Here is a 16,019-nt window from a genome sequence, read left to right as displayed (position 1 = left end):
CTCTCTCTTATGTATGTTTTTATCCCCATAAATTCATTCTTCTTAAGAGACAGAGATAGCTTCCGAAAACAAAGTGGAGCTAAGTCATTCTATTAATTAAAACCAGGAGGGCACTTCCTGTTGCCCTTAGGAAGAAGTGAAACGTCCCAGCGTGGCTGGCAAGGGTTTCCTACCATTAGCCTCTGTCTGCCTCCTTCAGCGGTCCCTGAGCCCTCTGCCCTCAGCCCCCTGCAGCGGCCCTAGACCCCTTTTGGTTTCTCCAACTCCAAGTGCTTTTCTGTTGCCCAGGCAGACGCTGGGTCCTGCCCCTCAGTCTCACTGTTCTGGCTTCTCTCTTCTCAGTTACATGGCCTTTCACCCATAAAGTGTTCCTGACTGTCCCCTCAACATAACTTCCGTCACCACGGCCATCTCTGGCTGCTGCTCTGTCTTCCTTCCTGGCATGTCAGGAACTCCATGCAGGCCCCCAACTCACCACCTGGCTCACTGCTGAACCGCAGCCTGGGCACAGTAGTTGGCACGCTGAGAGGACTGACCTGTTTTCACTTGTGTCTGCGGTCCCTCCTCCTTGCTCCACACACCACCTCCCTGTCCCATCTCCTATCAGGCATCTGTTCCCCTCAGAGCTGGTGTTTTCATGCCCTTCATGAGTTCCTGCCCTTGGGAGGGTTTCTGCAAAAACTTTCTGGAAGGATCACATCTCTCACAACTGCCTTCAAAAGAACTTTTTTTTTTATTATTATTATTTAGAAATGCAGTTATATACAGAGAACAATTAAAATTAAATTAAACTTTGTACAAATATTAAAATACTATCTTCACACCCACTGCAATGTACAGGATACCAAAAAATATATATATAAAATAAAATAAAGCAAACCCAAACTGATTGGGTGACATCCTGCACAGTCAGTGATGCGCGTGTCATGTGAAACCGTTGCTGAGGCTCCATGGTGGCGTGATGAGCCGCCAGGCCACCCTCAACCCTCTCTTCTCCCTGCATGATGGTCCAAGCGTTTTGCCCAGGCACATCCCCCAGCTCCTAACACAGGACTCAACCTTGGGGTTCTCGTTCGAAATTCTACTCGATTTTCAACTGGCGGTTAAGAGGAGTTGCTTCCCAGGAAAGCTGAGCCTGCCCTTCCCTCTCTGGGGAACTAGCTACTCTACCACTTGGTCTACAAACCTGCCACACAAAATCCTCTCCGAGCCCCTCACCGGACTCCAGTAACAACAGGCCTTGTGCTGAAGGCCAGGAGCCCCGGCAGGCTTCAGGGAAGCTCCTGGACTCTGTCCTCAGCAAGCACATCTGGAATGAAGCTGTCAAGCCTGTGTCCTTTCCCTTCTGGGCCCTATATTTTCAAGGAGAGGGGGGGAAATAACAAACAAACAGGCAAGGATCTAGAAATGTCTGCAGCATTTTCCATTCTCTATGTAGCGATGCTCCCTGGGAATGGAAGTGACAGTTATATGGGAAGCGAGTGGTTTGAGCTCCATAGGGGTGGGGAGGGGAAAGGTCAAGTGCTAGGGTTCCTGTGCCACCACTGACGTAGCAGGAAAAGTATACCTTTGTCTGGCCATCAGCTTCTCCACGAAGCTTCACGGCTGGGGGAGGGGAGGAGGCGGCGGGCAGGAAGAATGGGGATGAGACAGGAGTTAAGTTCTGTTTGCAAATGGAGTGTTGGGAGGATGTACGTTGAAATGCCTTATAAAACCAAAAGAACTCACAAAGTGGCCAGGACTTGGCCCATTTCACAGTTCACACCCAGTGAAATGGGAACACAGCACACAAAACTCAAAAATGGCAAAAGATAGAGCCTACCTGCTGAACTAAGGCATTGAAAATGTTAGAAAATTTAAGTGATTTTTCACCATATACTGGCCCTTGAAAGTCACTGGAATGTGACTGCAAGTTGCCAAGATATAAAACCTGCATTGAGTCAGCCCGTGTACGCAAATAGAAGAAAAAAACGCTTCTTAAAAGTCCTTTGGTGCCGACTGTTCTCCTGTACAAGTCCTCTCTCTGCTGGGTTCCCCTAGAGGTGAGCCCGGGGAAGCCAGACCAGGGCAGCTTTCCCCACTGCTCCAGGCCCCTCTGGTGGCCCCCAACACCACCTTGTCTCTCAGCCAGCCCCCACCCCAAGGCCACCGTGGAGGCCCTGATCCTTCACAAGAAACAAGGGCCAGAAGCTCTAGAAACAGCAGTTCATGGCTGATGTGGGAGACGAGAACTAACTGCGGGAAGCCATCACGGCGGGTAAGCAGGGAGGTGAGGCTGGCCCGGTACCCACATGCCAGGGGCCTCCAGGAGGCAGGCTTCATCAAAGCCAGGGACAGGGGAGCAGGGAAGGGGAGCCTCCCAACTTTTCTCTCCTCCCTCCCAGGTGGCAAGTCTGGGCTTGTGATCCCCCCAGGGTGGGCGGGCAAGGTGAAAGAAGAGTTCAGAAGGCAGGCTTTTTCACTTTTTTCAAGCGGCAGGCGGATCATCTCTGTGGCTGGATAAACCGCAAACAAAAAGTGCAATCTCATGGGGAAAACCCCCAGAGTACTTATATAAAAAAAGGGTAAGAGCCCCGTTTAAAAAAATATTCTAGACGCGAGTTCAGTTGCTGGAAGATGGGGAAACGAAAGCTGCAGGCTCAGCAGTGAGACTCTGGAGGCCCCCCAGCCCATCCCCCTACAGGGCCTTGCTCCCTTCTGGAGGAAGACAAGGGTACCACGGGTGGAGCAGAACCTGTGCGGGCTGAAGTGACTGGGGTCATGGGGACCCTGCCCTCCAGATGGGCCCCGGGTCAGCCACAGCCGGCAGGCGCATCTCTGGACACGGCCTCTTTGGAGGCCAAGGGCAGGCCTACTCCGTTCTGCACTTTCCCTCAGGCACCTCCTCCTTGCGGGCCAGGGCTGTGGGCGCCAGGTGGGAAGGAGAGAGAGAGAAACGCTTGGCAGGCACTGCCCTTACCTGAGAGGAAGGAAGACTACAAGAGTGAGAGAGGCCAGGATGAGTGGGAATAAAGTGCGAGTGTTGAGCAAGGGGGCGGAAGGCTGAGAGAAGGCCACCGGAGCTACCCTGTTAGGTCAGGAACTGAAAACGCCCTGGGCTTGAGTATTTTCAGGCTCAGGGGGGAGCAGAGGGGCAGCGCTTCAGGAACAAAATCAACAACAAGCACTCCCTAATGCCACATCTCATATAGAGGCAGCAGCCTGCCGAGGGAGCGGCCCCAGCGAGGGCCCTGGCCACTCCTTCCACACCAGGGCCCTGGAGCCAGTCTGCTCCCAAACCGTCCCCACCAGCAAGCGCACGCGGCGGGTCGGGGTGTGTGCTGATGTCTCCAGGGGGGTCGTCTGTCAGCTGTGACGAGTGGAAGGCAGCAGGGGAGGGCGGGAGGAGGAGGAGAAGCAGCAGCGAGCAAGCGGCAGCATGCTTCCCGGGCACAGTTACTAAGGCACGTGACTGCGGTGACGAGGACCCTCAGGACCGGGCCGGAGCTGCCTGCAGCCGTCTGGGGGCTCGGTCGGTGCCCCGCAGGCCCCCTTCCATCACCACGAACCCACGACAAGGCCACTGGCCCCCAACTGCCAGTGACCAGTGGGGCATCCCACGGCATCTCAGAACTCTCACGTCCCATGGGGGACGCCGCCGGCCCTGGCCGGCAAGGAAGCCAGAGCCACGTGGTGTCACACCCAGGAGGCAGCAGGCACCTTCCCCTCAGGCTCCAGGGAAAGAGAAAAAAAAACCAAGGCCAGGAAGGCCAGATGCTGGAAGTAGGAAGTGAGGACTTGCATATTAGGAAGACAAATCATTAACAGCCACCTTCCTCCCCTCCCTTGGGATCTTCTGGACACTTCTCAGAAACTCACCAGGGCCAGGAGCTGCCACCTCTGAGCTAGACAGCTGGGAGTGAGGATGGCTGCGGGGTGACTTTTCACAGCCTCCGTCCTCAGTCGAGGCAGCACGCCGCCACTGTCAGCCAATGGCAGGCCCAGGGCCCCACACTCTGGCCCCTCCTGAAGCCACTTTGGGATCTGCTCCTGCCAAGGGCAGTGGTGCCAGCCTCCAAAGCAAATGGGCCAGACCCAGGCCTGGCCCCCCTGGGGGGCAGCAGCGCAGCCATGAAGGCTTGTAGGACAGCAACCAGCCCGCGTGACAGGGAAACCGGACGGGGTGGGAGGAAGGCACAAGTAAACACGGCGTGCTCGGGCCACGGGAGCCGGGGGGCTGCCACCCAAGAGCTGGCTGGAGGGGACCGGACGGCTCCGGGGAGGGAAGGGGTCAACCCAGCACGTTCAGATAACGTCCCCGACACAGGTGGAAAAGCTGGGGCGCGCAGGGAGCCAGCTCCTCCAGCCGTCCAGCAGGCAGATGGCGAGACTCTTCCTGGAGTTTCCAGCGAAGTGGGCCTGCGTGCCCTCAGAGGTGCGGAGATACAGACACACAGGTGGGCAGCTCAGGTCTCCGGGCAGGGCGGCTGGAGGACGTGGTGCTCAAACCCACAGGGAGAGGAGGAAGGGCAGAGAGGAGAGAAGCCCGTGGCAGCCCTCATGCTTCTTTCAACAGTGGGATGTCTGTGGGCGGAGGAAGACGGAAAGCAGAGCGGTTACCCGAGAGGGTGATGGCAGCGCAGCTCACCCCGCTGCGGGCCCCTCGCACGCTTCTAGCTAGTCTAAACCCCTCACCCCTTCTCCAGGCCTTCCTGCTCATCTCTCCGTCTGTCTGTGTGAGAAAACCTGAACAGCCAGTCCAGTACGCAAACCCTTTCTGGCCCTGCCACCCTGCACCCTCCTCTGCTTGGATGCTGATGGTTTAGTTGCTTCTCTTTCTACCCTTATTCTCATCTTATGAGGCTACTGAGCCCTGGTAAGTCTCACCTCCTTCTTAAAGCCATCCTTCAGCTGTGTGATTCTGAGTAAATCAATGCCCTTCTCTGGGTCTCAAGTCATCTCACATGTCACCTGGGTTAGACTGATACCTGAAGGGCCTGGCTTCCTGCACAACAGTCTGCCCTGGATAACTTGGGCTTAGCCTGCAACCAACTCAATAACCTCTGTGTCTGGTTTTGCACACCCCTCATTCTGACATACCTAATTCAACTGACATGAATTTGAGCAAACTCTGGGAGATATGGAAGACAGAGGACTCTGGCATGCTGTAGTCCATGGGGTGGCAAAGTGTCGGACACGACAGCAACCGAACAATATTCTGACATGGACCCTACCATTTGGTTCCATTTTTTTCTCTAACTCTCAGGTATATGCTCCATCTTCCCAACTGACTGACAGTCCATGCATGCAGACAGCATGTTTTGTGGTTCTTTCCATCGCACCTGAAACCTATTCCAACACCAGGCACAAGATGGGCTCTGAATAATGCTTGTTCAACACGTGGAACAAAGCCAGGGGACAAGGAGAAGGGAGAAGAGCTGGCACTCCAGGGCTCTTTAGGAAGGACAAGGACTGAGGTCTACATCAGTACATGCAGACACACAGCATGTATAGCTGGCTGCCCTGGGGGCCACTGGCTTCCAACTTTAAATCTGGCCCAAGTATTTAATGGCCCCTTCCTAGCTCTACATCCCACCAAGAAAATAGGAGGCATACTGGTGATACTCAGGAAACCCTAAACCTGATCTGCACTTAAAAATTTCCAACTTCTTGGCTTGCAGATATTCTAAACCTTAGACACTAACTGTGGCCAGGACTTGCAGGAAGGGGAGAGCTCTAAAGCACTTTTGGCAGAGGGGTCAGGGGGCAGTGGTGGTGGGGTGAACGGGATTGGTAAGCATGGAAGTCCTGACTTTCTAAAGGGAAACATTTAGGTTTATTCTGCATCCTGAACCACAGTGGGATTTCATGTAAAGATGGTTTTTAAAGTGACAAGAATTGACGCTCCAGGCTCCAGTAAAGGCAGAGGTGTCAGGAGGGAGCAATTTCATCCTCTGACGGCTTTACCACAAAGGCCCCGGAGTTACCTGGGAGGCAGTATGGCACCATGGATTTTAATACAGGCTTGGGAGCAGATCCATCTGGCTTCAAATCCCAACTCAGCCATTTACCAAGACTTACCCTCTTGGAGCCTCAGCTTCCCTATCTGTAAATTGGTGTTTGTAACAACACCTACTTCTCAGGATCACCGTGAGGTCTGACCTGAGATAGTGCAAGAAAACCGAACAGCACAGGAGCTGACATGCTCCTGGTTAGAATGAAGCAGCAGAATGCTCTGGCAGAGATACAGGCTCCAGTTTTTCTAAGACCCCACACCTCCTTGTCATTCCTGTCCTTTCAGGAACATAAGAATTATAACAAGAGGACAGGCCCCACTTTCACCTCCAACTGGCTGTCTACCCTTTGATTTAGCATTTCCCTGAGGCCATGAATAGTTTCAGAGACTCCAAACCTATTAAGACTCACAGACAATAGCAAAAAGTCTCCCAATACAGAGCCCAAAGGCCCACCTAGGGTAAAATCCTATTTTGTACGATAATCCCCTAGGTACTATCCTTCTTTGCCCCAGGCACACCAATGATTAGAAAGGCTCACGCCCTTCCTCACTCCCAGCAAGGGCCCTGGGAACCGGCACAGACCACCTACCGTCTGTGTAGTCCTCTGACGCGAGGCTCTGTATGTCACTGTTCTCTGAATCCGGGGCTTCTTTGTGTGCCGCTCGGCTGTTCCCTGAGCCGGCCACCCAGGAAGAGGTGGTTGCCTGGTGCACCATCACAGTCTCTGAGCCCCGAGAGCCCCAGGCTTCACACAGTCCAGACTGGCCCGGGGCCTCTTCCTCGCTGCCTGCAGAACAGGCCCCCTGGTCCTGCGGGTGCGGCTCCCTCGGCCCGCTCCTCCCGCTGGGCCCAGACCCTTCTGACAGCACAATCTGCACTCTGGGGTCTGCTGGTGGCACGCAGTGACCGGAACTGCCGTATACAGCCTCCTCGTACGACGGGAGCGCAACCTGGACTCCGTCCACCATGATGGAGACCTGGTCCCCGGACACTCCCTGGTCACGCCTGCATCCGGAGAAGGAAAGGACAAAGGAAGAATCAGAATATGCACACAAGTAGGTATCACAATACCAACAATACCAACCATTTCTGAGGGCTTACTAGGTACCAGGCACGGCACTAGGGCTTTATACACTTCACCCCACTGCATCCTCACCTGAGTCCTTCACCAAGAATGCGGATGAGGCTCCGAGGAGCTAAGCAACCTGCCCAGGCACACAGCTGGTAAGGGAGGAAACTAGGATGTGCACCCATTCCACCTGCTTCCAGAGACTATGTTACTAGCCTCTGGGTATACAGGCACCTGGCCCTCTGGTCCTGTGCAAAAACTAGGAAGCTCGAGACTCAGAAATAAAGCCACGGGCTCAGCACAGCTAAGCCAGGAAAGTGGAAGAGCGGTGGCTGTGTGTACTTGTGAACACACCCTGCCTGTACACTTCCAGTGGGCACACGGTGTGGCATGTACACTCGTTGTTGTTTAGTTGCTAAGTCGTCCCTGACCCTTTTGCGACCCCATGGATTGGAGCCCACCAGTCCCCTCTGTCCATGGGATTTCCCAGGCAAGAACACTGGACTGGGTTGCCATTTCCCCTCCAGGATCTCCTCAACCCAGGGACTGAATCTGCGTCTCCTGCATTGGCAGGTGGATTCTTCACTGCTGAGCCACCAGGGAAGCAAATTACATCTCCATAGAGGTCCTTTTAAAAAGAGGAGAAGGAAAAGAAACACCGTGATCTTGAAATGGGACACTGGACTCGAAAACTGAAGGAAGAATTCTGTTCTTTTGACTCAAGTCACTTTACTTGCCTTTTATTTATTTTTTAATTTTGTAAAGTTAAAAAAAAAATCTGTGGATTATAACACAAATGTCAGACAAACACAGAAAAATGTACAGCTGATTTATTCCAAAGGTAATACTAGTGTATGGGCTTCCCTACTGGCTCAGTAGTAAAGAATCTGCTTGCAGTGTAGAAGATGCAGAGCAGCAGATTCGATCCCTAGGTCAGGAAGATCCCCTGGAGAGGGAAATGGTAAATCACTCCAGTAATCTTGCCTGGAAAATCCCACGGACAGAGGAGCCTGGTGGTCCAGGAGGTCACAAAGAGTCAGTCATGACCGAGCGACTAAACAACAATAATGCCAGTGTATAACCTCTGTCTGGGTCAAGAAATTGAACCCTGCCAGCACCCAAGCCCCAGCAACCCATGACCATTCCTATCACCTCACCACCAAAAGTAACCACTATCCTAACTTACATTAAAATCATTCTTTTGACTTTTATTTTGGTAACTTTAATGCCTAAGCATGAATTCTTCAACATCGTTTAGTTTTGAGATTTTGTGACCTTTTATGAATGAGATAGATAATAAATGTGTGTGCCTGTGTGAGAACAGGCGTGTCTGGTTTTGTATTTTACTCGACATTATGTTTGGGAGATTTAGCCGTGCAAACACCTTTTTTCTGGATCACTTTTATACACAGGCTCCCACCCCAAACCAAATAAATCTGGGGATGGAGGCCCAGGTGCTGGCGCCTGTGTTTAGTTCCCCACTGGAGCCTCTCTGTGCATCCAGGAGGGGGGACTAGGGAGACAGGGCAGCGGCCTGCAAACACGAGCCTGCCCCAGAATCGCCTGGAGTGCTGACGAAAGGCAGAGCCTCTCATTCTGTCAGTCTGGGTGGGGCCTGGAAATCTGCATTCCTAAGAGGTTCCCAGGTGATGCTGCTGCTGCCGGGACCACATGTGAGAACCACTGACATAGCGGAAATAAAACGGCACTGAAGTGGGAGACTGGGGTTTAAATCTCAGCTCTGTCGTCACCTAGAGCAGTGGCACCCAACCTTTTTGGCACCAGAAACTGATGTCGTGGAAGATAATTTTCAGGGGGTGGTTTGGGGAAGATTCAAGTGCATCACTTTTACTGTGCACCTTATCTCTAATCTAACACTGCCACTGATCTAACAGGAGCTACTGGTCTGTGGTCCAGAGGTAGGGGCGGGTCCCCTGACCTAGAGGGATGACCCTCTCTGACTTTTACCTCTCTGAGCCTCAGTTTCCTAATCTGCAATGATCCTCTGAGGATTACGATGATGGATGTGAAGCAAAAGCACATTGCCTGGTACACCTGGAAGTTTAACACACGCAGGGCCCTCCCCTTTCCCTGGGCACACACGGACCAGCAGAGGCCAGCAAGCCCACCAGCACCCCTCTGCCAGTCCAGGGCCAGCCCCCAACAGTGACGCCTGCTGCCACGGCCACTGGGCTCACCGGCTGTGATGGAAAGACTTCAGCTTTGGCTGCAGCAGCACAAACAGCACCACGAGGAGGAGAATGAGCGCCACGGAGCTGGCAGTGGAAGCCACAATGGACAGCGTGGGGACCCCGAGCGACGTGTGGGTGTCTTTGTCTATGGAAACAAGCCATCATCACCAGTGTTTTGTACCCAGACACATGGAACGTGAGCCCCACGGCTGACCTTCAAAGGCCCCCTGCATGGTGCCCCAGTGAGATGTGCTAGGTATGGCCAGGGTCACTTTTGGAGCAACGGTGCAGAGCCAAACGGCTTTTATGTCAAGGAAAATGGACATTTCCCTATTCTGTTCCTGAAACTAAAATTCCCTTCACCTTGGACCACTGAGGAACATCTAACACCTAAATTCACTTACCCCTAGAGATCTTACCTTTATAAACCCAAGCTGATCCTGTCCTCAACAGCAGGTTCAAAGACATGAACCATTCAAATGCACACATCTTTCCACCATCTAAAGTTCGACCCATGTGGCAGGAAACTATAAAAACAGGGCTGTAATAACCCTCTGTTCTAAGGTCCTGCATCTTTAGCTGTATATCTAAGGCTGGTCCCCACCCTTCTCCAGGGTGTCACGGTCCTGAAACTGGAGTGAAAAGCCCGGAAATGGCTGCATGTCACACACTTTCCTCAGGAGGCTGGACCTCATGTCATGTACGACAGGAGGAGGCTGAGGGGGAGCGTGCTTCTGTCCAGCTGGACTGCGGCTCTGTAACAAAACAGCGCCCTTCCATTCAGGGAAAAAAATATACCAGAGACACTACAGAAGGTGCCTGCACTGTACCCCTGTGTTAGCAGAACACAGCCAGAGGTCACCAGCCCTGAGCTAGAGCATCAAGGGACTTTGCATCGCACAGCAGATGCCTCAGTGACTCAGCTGAAACGCCGTGGGACACGCATCAGCAATCCAAAAGTCTAACCGAGATGTGAACCCCAGAGGAGGGGAGGCTGCAGGGCGCCAGAGGAGCCACACTGCCCTCCACAGCACAGGGCCCTCTGGAGCGAGTGCGTGCCACTTCCTGGGAGCCGGAAGGGAAGCAGGAGCCCAGCAGCAAGTACCCCACTCTCGCCTGCCAAACTGACCCTCGTTGAGACGGCAGCTGATCTCCATGGCTGGTTTCCACTCGCCATTCTTACACGTCAGGTATTTGTAGTCGCCCTTCAACATGTAGCCTTCGGCACACAGGTACTCAATGACGCTGCCGGAGTTCAGGGGGTCTCTGCAGGGCCGGGGGTGGCAGATGTAGCCACCATTCTCTGGCTCCGGTGGCAGGGAACACACTGCAGAGATGGAGAGAGAGGAGGTACCTTGATGAGGTTTTCCAGCGAGAGTGCCGTTGGCAACACGGAGCGGGGCAGTGCTGAAGGCCTCGGTAGGAAACACCTCAGGAGCAGAGCACCAGACCCTTGGAAAGGCTGCTGCCAAACACTGGAAGCTCAGGTTGCCAAAGACAGAAGGAGGCGCCCTGGCAACAGGGGAAGCCGGGCTGCCAACACCACGCCCCCCTGCCCTCCCCCTCCCTACTGCCTGCAGAGAACCGCATCCTTCACTCAACAGTAGACTCTGACCAAGCTATATTTACAGAGACCTAGTGTGTAATACGGTTTTAATAAAACCTGCTGGAACACAATGAAACCAAGTGACAGGTGGTAAAACACCAGTAACCTGCACGGGGGAAATGTTAGCTTTGTTTCCAGATCAGGATCAGAAAGGACTCCTTTGTGTGATAAAATGTGCCTTCTTGGCTTCTGATGCGTTTCCTGGGAGGCTTCCCAAGCCCCCTGCACCATGCATTCCCTGAACTGCGTGGTCACTGGCATCACTCAACTCCATCCTACAGCGAAGCCTGTATTTTTCATTGAGGTAGGTCTGCTCAGTTTTAAAAGCACCTTCATTCATCTCTGTGGAGTAGTTATCATGCCTCCCCTTTGATGATGAGGACGCTGGTCCACAAAAGTTAAATGACTTTGAGCCAAGTTTAAGGCAGAGAGAGTCAAGGGCAGACCAGGGAACAGAGCTGGGTCTCCTGATTCAAAACCTGTGCTCTTCCCACCAGCAGACACTGCTTCCACCCCAGGAGTGAGCGGGCCTTTAAGAACTGTGAATGTCAAGGTTACCTCCCTCTGAAACAAGGAAAATGGCAAACGGTACCTAAGTGCTGGGGGAACTGGGATGGAGACAAGCTGCCGTAACAAGCTCCCTGGAGCGGCCCAGGGAGAAGGCGGCCTCCAATTCCAAGGCCTGGGGAGGGCGTGAAGCGCCTGGATGGACACTGCAGAACCCAAGTCCCCAGGCAATAGATCAAGGGGTGTGCCTTGCAAAAATAGGAAGGGGACAACAGGGGCCCTCAGGGATCACTGTTTAGAAGAAGATATGCTGGCAGGTGGCCAGGCACCCACAAACTTCAGCTTACCCCAAGCCTTACTAACACAGGAAAGATGAAAGTCTCCAAAGGACTTTAGATTTTGCTGACATATACCCTGTCCCCATCAAGATATCACCAGGACATCAATATGAAAATAAGAACCGCTGGGTTTCTGTTTTTCACTTCCTCTAATAGACCGAGTTTCTGACTGTCTGAGATAAGGTACTCTCCCTTCATGGGACTGCCCACCACTCTCACCAAATAAATACCACATCCCTTCAGCCTGCAAACTGCTCTTATGTAAGATGACTGCCAACCAGGAGAGGCGGGGATATGAAGTAAAAAAAGAGATGATGGTTCCCTGCCTTCAGGCTACTTATCACTGAGATTCAGAGAAAAGACTCCATTACTTAACCTATTAAAATAATGAGGTAGGTCCACAGGTATCAGAGAAGTCTGAACGTCCTCTCTGAAACTAGTAGATGAGCCCAAATAAGCCCACTCAGCGCCCTCTAAGGACACGCGTCATCTCTAGACTCTTCCCATGCCACCCAGCTCGCCCAAAGGCTAGAACAGGAGGGAGACACAGGCATCACACCTCTCCTGGTGCCTCTCTAAACTCTGGCCAAGGTGCTCAAAGAGCTGGCCAGCTGGATTGCCAAAGGAAGCTCAGCAAACCACTTTACCTTGTACACTCTCCCTCTTTTGTTCAGGGCAACAAGCCTGCCAGAGATCGCCTGGCTCTCTCCAGATTGTGTCTAATTGGTTCATTTCCTCAGTGTAATTACTGCTGAGCATCTGACAGCAGCTCCCAAAAGCAGGCAGGACTCACACAGGTCCAGTATGCGGGGGAGGACAGTCCCAGGGGAAGGGCTGCTGATTCTCAAGTCATTCCGGCTCTGCTGGGCACTTCTGCCCAAAAAGCCCACGTCGTCATGGAACCCCTGAGAGGGCCCTGGACATCACCCGGCACTCACTGCATCAGTACCAAAAGTGAGGTCTACAAAGACACTACGTACAATTCATTCTGGTTCACTAATATTTACTGATGACTGGGCAGGGATCACTGTGCTCTGCTCTGAAAAAGGATAAAAAGACACGCACTGCAGGCGCATGTGTGCTCAGCTGCTCAGTCCTATCTGTCTTCTGTGACCCCATGGACTGTAGCCTACCTGGCTCCTCTGTCCATGGGATTCTCCAGGTGAGAATACTGGAGTGGGTTGCCATGCCCTCCTCCAGAGGATCTTCCCAACCCAGGGATCAAGCCTGCATCTCCTGCATTGCAGGCAGATTCTTTACCACTGAGCCATCCGGGAAGCCCAAGCACTGCGGGTACTTGTAGCCAAACAGGGGTATGACAAATAAGTCCACACGTGTATTTTAAAAGCTTCTTTCTTCATGGCTTCTGAGTTTTATGTCGTGACACATTTTGGAGAGTATGTTTAGGAAACTCTTCTAAACATACACTCCAATATTTTCTTCTCAAGTTTTACAGACTGGGTCTTTGTTATGTAAATAATACCTTCAGAGGGGAAAAAAAATTATAGGAAATATATACCTAGAAAAAAATTCAAAAAGTAAGAGGGTGAACACAGAAAAGTAAGCCCTCTTTCCCAGTCACTCAGTGCTTCTTCCCAGAGATACTCCACACAGATTTTACCCTATACATGTCAAAGAATGAGATTAGTGCTGCAAGAGGGGGAGTTCAGAGCAGGAGAGATCAACCTTGTGTGGGGAAGGCCAGGAATGGCTACTGGAGGAAGCAGCATTTTCAATGGGGCTTGATTCAGCAGGAAAGGAGGTGGCGGTTTGAATCGAATGCTCCAAAGTAGCAAAGTGTAGATTAAGCCCAGAGAACATGAGGTAGCCTAGGTTAGCTTGACTGCATTAGAAAATTTGTCCAAATAAATAAATAAGTAAAATAATGGTAATAGTAGTAAGAGAATAGAGTAGTAGTAGAATAGAATAATATCGTGAAGAAACCCTTTTGCAGAGGGGCCCTGGCTGCAATAGGAGGTGTTCATACCATATTCAACGGGTGAAATCACAAGAAGAGCTGACTTTGATGTAAGGTGAAGAGAGGAGGAGAAAACCTCTGGAGAAGGTCAGCAGTACAGCCACCCTCGCACGGGGAAATAAACTGGATTAAAACGCTAGGAGGATCATACAAAAGAGACAAACTAGGGTAGAGCAGCCTCAGCATCACAAAGGGACCGCCCCAAGTCAAAGGAAGACATAAGGAGGTCTCAGAAGGAAAAATCAGAAAAAGGCAGGATTGTTTTAAGATGCCAAGAACATAAGGAAAAAAATACAGCCCTCCTGCCCAATCAGAAAGCAGAGTGGGAGCGTCTTGGCAGGGAGCAGGCGTTGGGAGAGGACCCTCAGGGATGCCTGGGCGTCAAAGGACCGGGAAGAACATGAGGAGGAGCAAATAAATCACTCGGTGGCTTCCGGGAGCCACTGTTCTGGGCAAGAGGCTGACTTAATCTGTGCATCAGGCTTGCTCTCTCTGACAACCCCAGGTCCGCAGAGGGAGTTTCAAGATCTGTTCGTAGCCCCAAGAAGACAATGAACTCATCTGATTTGGCAAAGCTGCATAATTTTAAAAAGAAGAGGGAGAAAGCCAGAAGACAGAAATTTTACAGAAAAAAAAAAAAAATCAATTAGCTCTCTTTAGCTTCCTTCTCTGCTTCCCATTATCTCTTACAGCCACTTTTCTTGGCCTCCCATGAGCACAGGAATCAGCGAGGTAATTCTTCAGGGTGCCTGTGCAGTGCCCAGGGCACAGCTGTCATGAAGCAGGAGACACAGACCAGATGCGGAGGGAGCAGACGGAGGGGAGGCAGAATGATCTGGCTGGTACTCCCACCCCTGAGCCTAAACCAAGAGCAGAAACCAATAAGAACCCCCAGTCAGCCCTCAGATAATGTGATTTTCTTCTGCTGTTCTGGGGACCAGACTTTTAAGAGGAAGCGAGGAATCAGAGACAAAACAAATTCTAAGATTCCATAACAAATGAATCAAAACAAGCTCCAGGAATGGCCTTGGAGTCAAAGTGTCGAGTTTAACACACTGTTCAGTTCAGTTCAGTCGCTCAGTCGTGTCCAACTCTTTGCGACCCCATGAATCGCAGCAAGCCAGGCCTCCCTGTCCATCACCATCTCCCGGAGTTCACTCAGACTCACGTCCGTCGAGTCAGTGATGCCGTCCAGCCATCTCATCCTCTGTTGTCCCCTTCTCCTCCTGCCCCCAATCCATCCCAGCATCAGAGTCTTTTCCAATGAGTCAACTCTTCGCATGAGGTGGCCAAAGTACTGGAGTTTTAGCTTTAGCATCATTCCTTCCAAAGAAATCCCAGGGCTGATCTCCTTCAGAATGGACTGGTTGGATCTCCTTGCAGTCCAAGGGACTCTCAAGAGTCTTCTCCAACACCACACTTCAAAAGCATCAATTCTTCGGCGCTCAGCCTTCTTCACAGTCCAACTCTCACATCCATACATGACCACAGGAAAAACCATAGCCTTGACTAGACGGACCTTTGTTGGCAAAGTAATGTCTCTGCTTTTGAATATGCTATCTAGGTTGGTCATAACTTTCCTTCCAAGAGCCCCTTTTAAAATGAGGTGTGGAGGGCAGGGATGGTGAAGATCAGCTTGAAGAAGGGAAGCAGAATGCAAATACCTAGTTCAGTTAAAAAGACTCAACAGAAGAGACTTCCGTCTGATGTCAGTCATCAAGAAAACCCTGAACTCCCACAAATATGTATAAAATAGATAATGAGAACCCCCTGCATAGCACAGGGAACTCTACTCAATGCTCTGTAGTGACCTAAATGGGAAGGAAATTCAAAAAAGAGGGGATATATGTATACATATAGTTGATTCGCATCACTGTACAGCAGAAACACAACATTGTAAAGCAACTATACCCCAACAAAACACAAAACAACACCCCCCACCAACTCCCTCACATCGTGCGTACGTGCCAAGTTGCTTCAGTCGCGTCTGATTCTTTTGTGACTTTAAGTGCCTGGGCTTAAGAAACTGTTAGTGTCCACTTGCAGGTTTGAAATAATGTCGTTTTACACTAAAACCAGTGTAGTGGCATTTATAACACAATGGGCACACAGAAATAGGTGCTTAGTGAAGGTGCTGAAAGAAAGGATGGCCAGAGAAAACTTTCCTAGGAATTCAGAGGGGAAAAAAGTGGTTCCCCCAAACCCAGCACATCAGCACAGCAGCTGTGGTCACCAAGGGACGCAGCAGAGGCGGTATCACACGTGTCCCTGCGTGGCTGTAACTCCATCACACAATCAGAGCACCCCTCCTCCTAAGATGCTCTAGCAGGGCC

At 51.7% G+C, this 16,019-nt stretch overlaps 1 protein-coding gene across 5 annotated transcripts in view; it reads right to left on the bottom strand.

Moving 5' to 3' along the window:
* Nucleotides 1-710: 710 nt before the first annotated feature.
* Nucleotides 711-16,019, bottom strand: part of SUSD6 (sushi domain containing 6) — a 95,275-nt gene continuing 79,966 nt past the window's right edge. For all 5 annotated transcript variants that reach the window (XM_055538450.1, XM_055538448.1, XM_055538452.1 and 2 more), the window contains 4 exons: nt 10,387-10,584; nt 9,264-9,402; nt 6,586-7,001; nt 711-4,563 (listed from right to left, as the gene is read on the bottom strand). In XM_055538450.1, coding sequence (XP_055394425.1) covers nt 4,538-4,563; nt 6,586-7,001; nt 9,264-9,402; nt 10,387-10,584 — 779 coding nt within the window. In that variant the 3' untranslated portion in view covers nt 711-4,537. The remainder of the gene's footprint in view (nt 4,564-6,585; nt 7,002-9,263; nt 9,403-10,386; nt 10,585-16,019) is intronic.

The sequence above is a fragment of the Bubalus kerabau genome, chromosome 10 (genome assembly GCF_029407905.1).
Source record: "Bubalus kerabau isolate K-KA32 ecotype Philippines breed swamp buffalo chromosome 10, PCC_UOA_SB_1v2, whole genome shotgun sequence".
NCBI classification, from domain to species: domain Eukaryota; kingdom Metazoa; phylum Chordata; class Mammalia; order Artiodactyla; family Bovidae; genus Bubalus; species Bubalus kerabau.
This window is presented reverse-complemented; position numbering and strand designations above follow the sequence as displayed.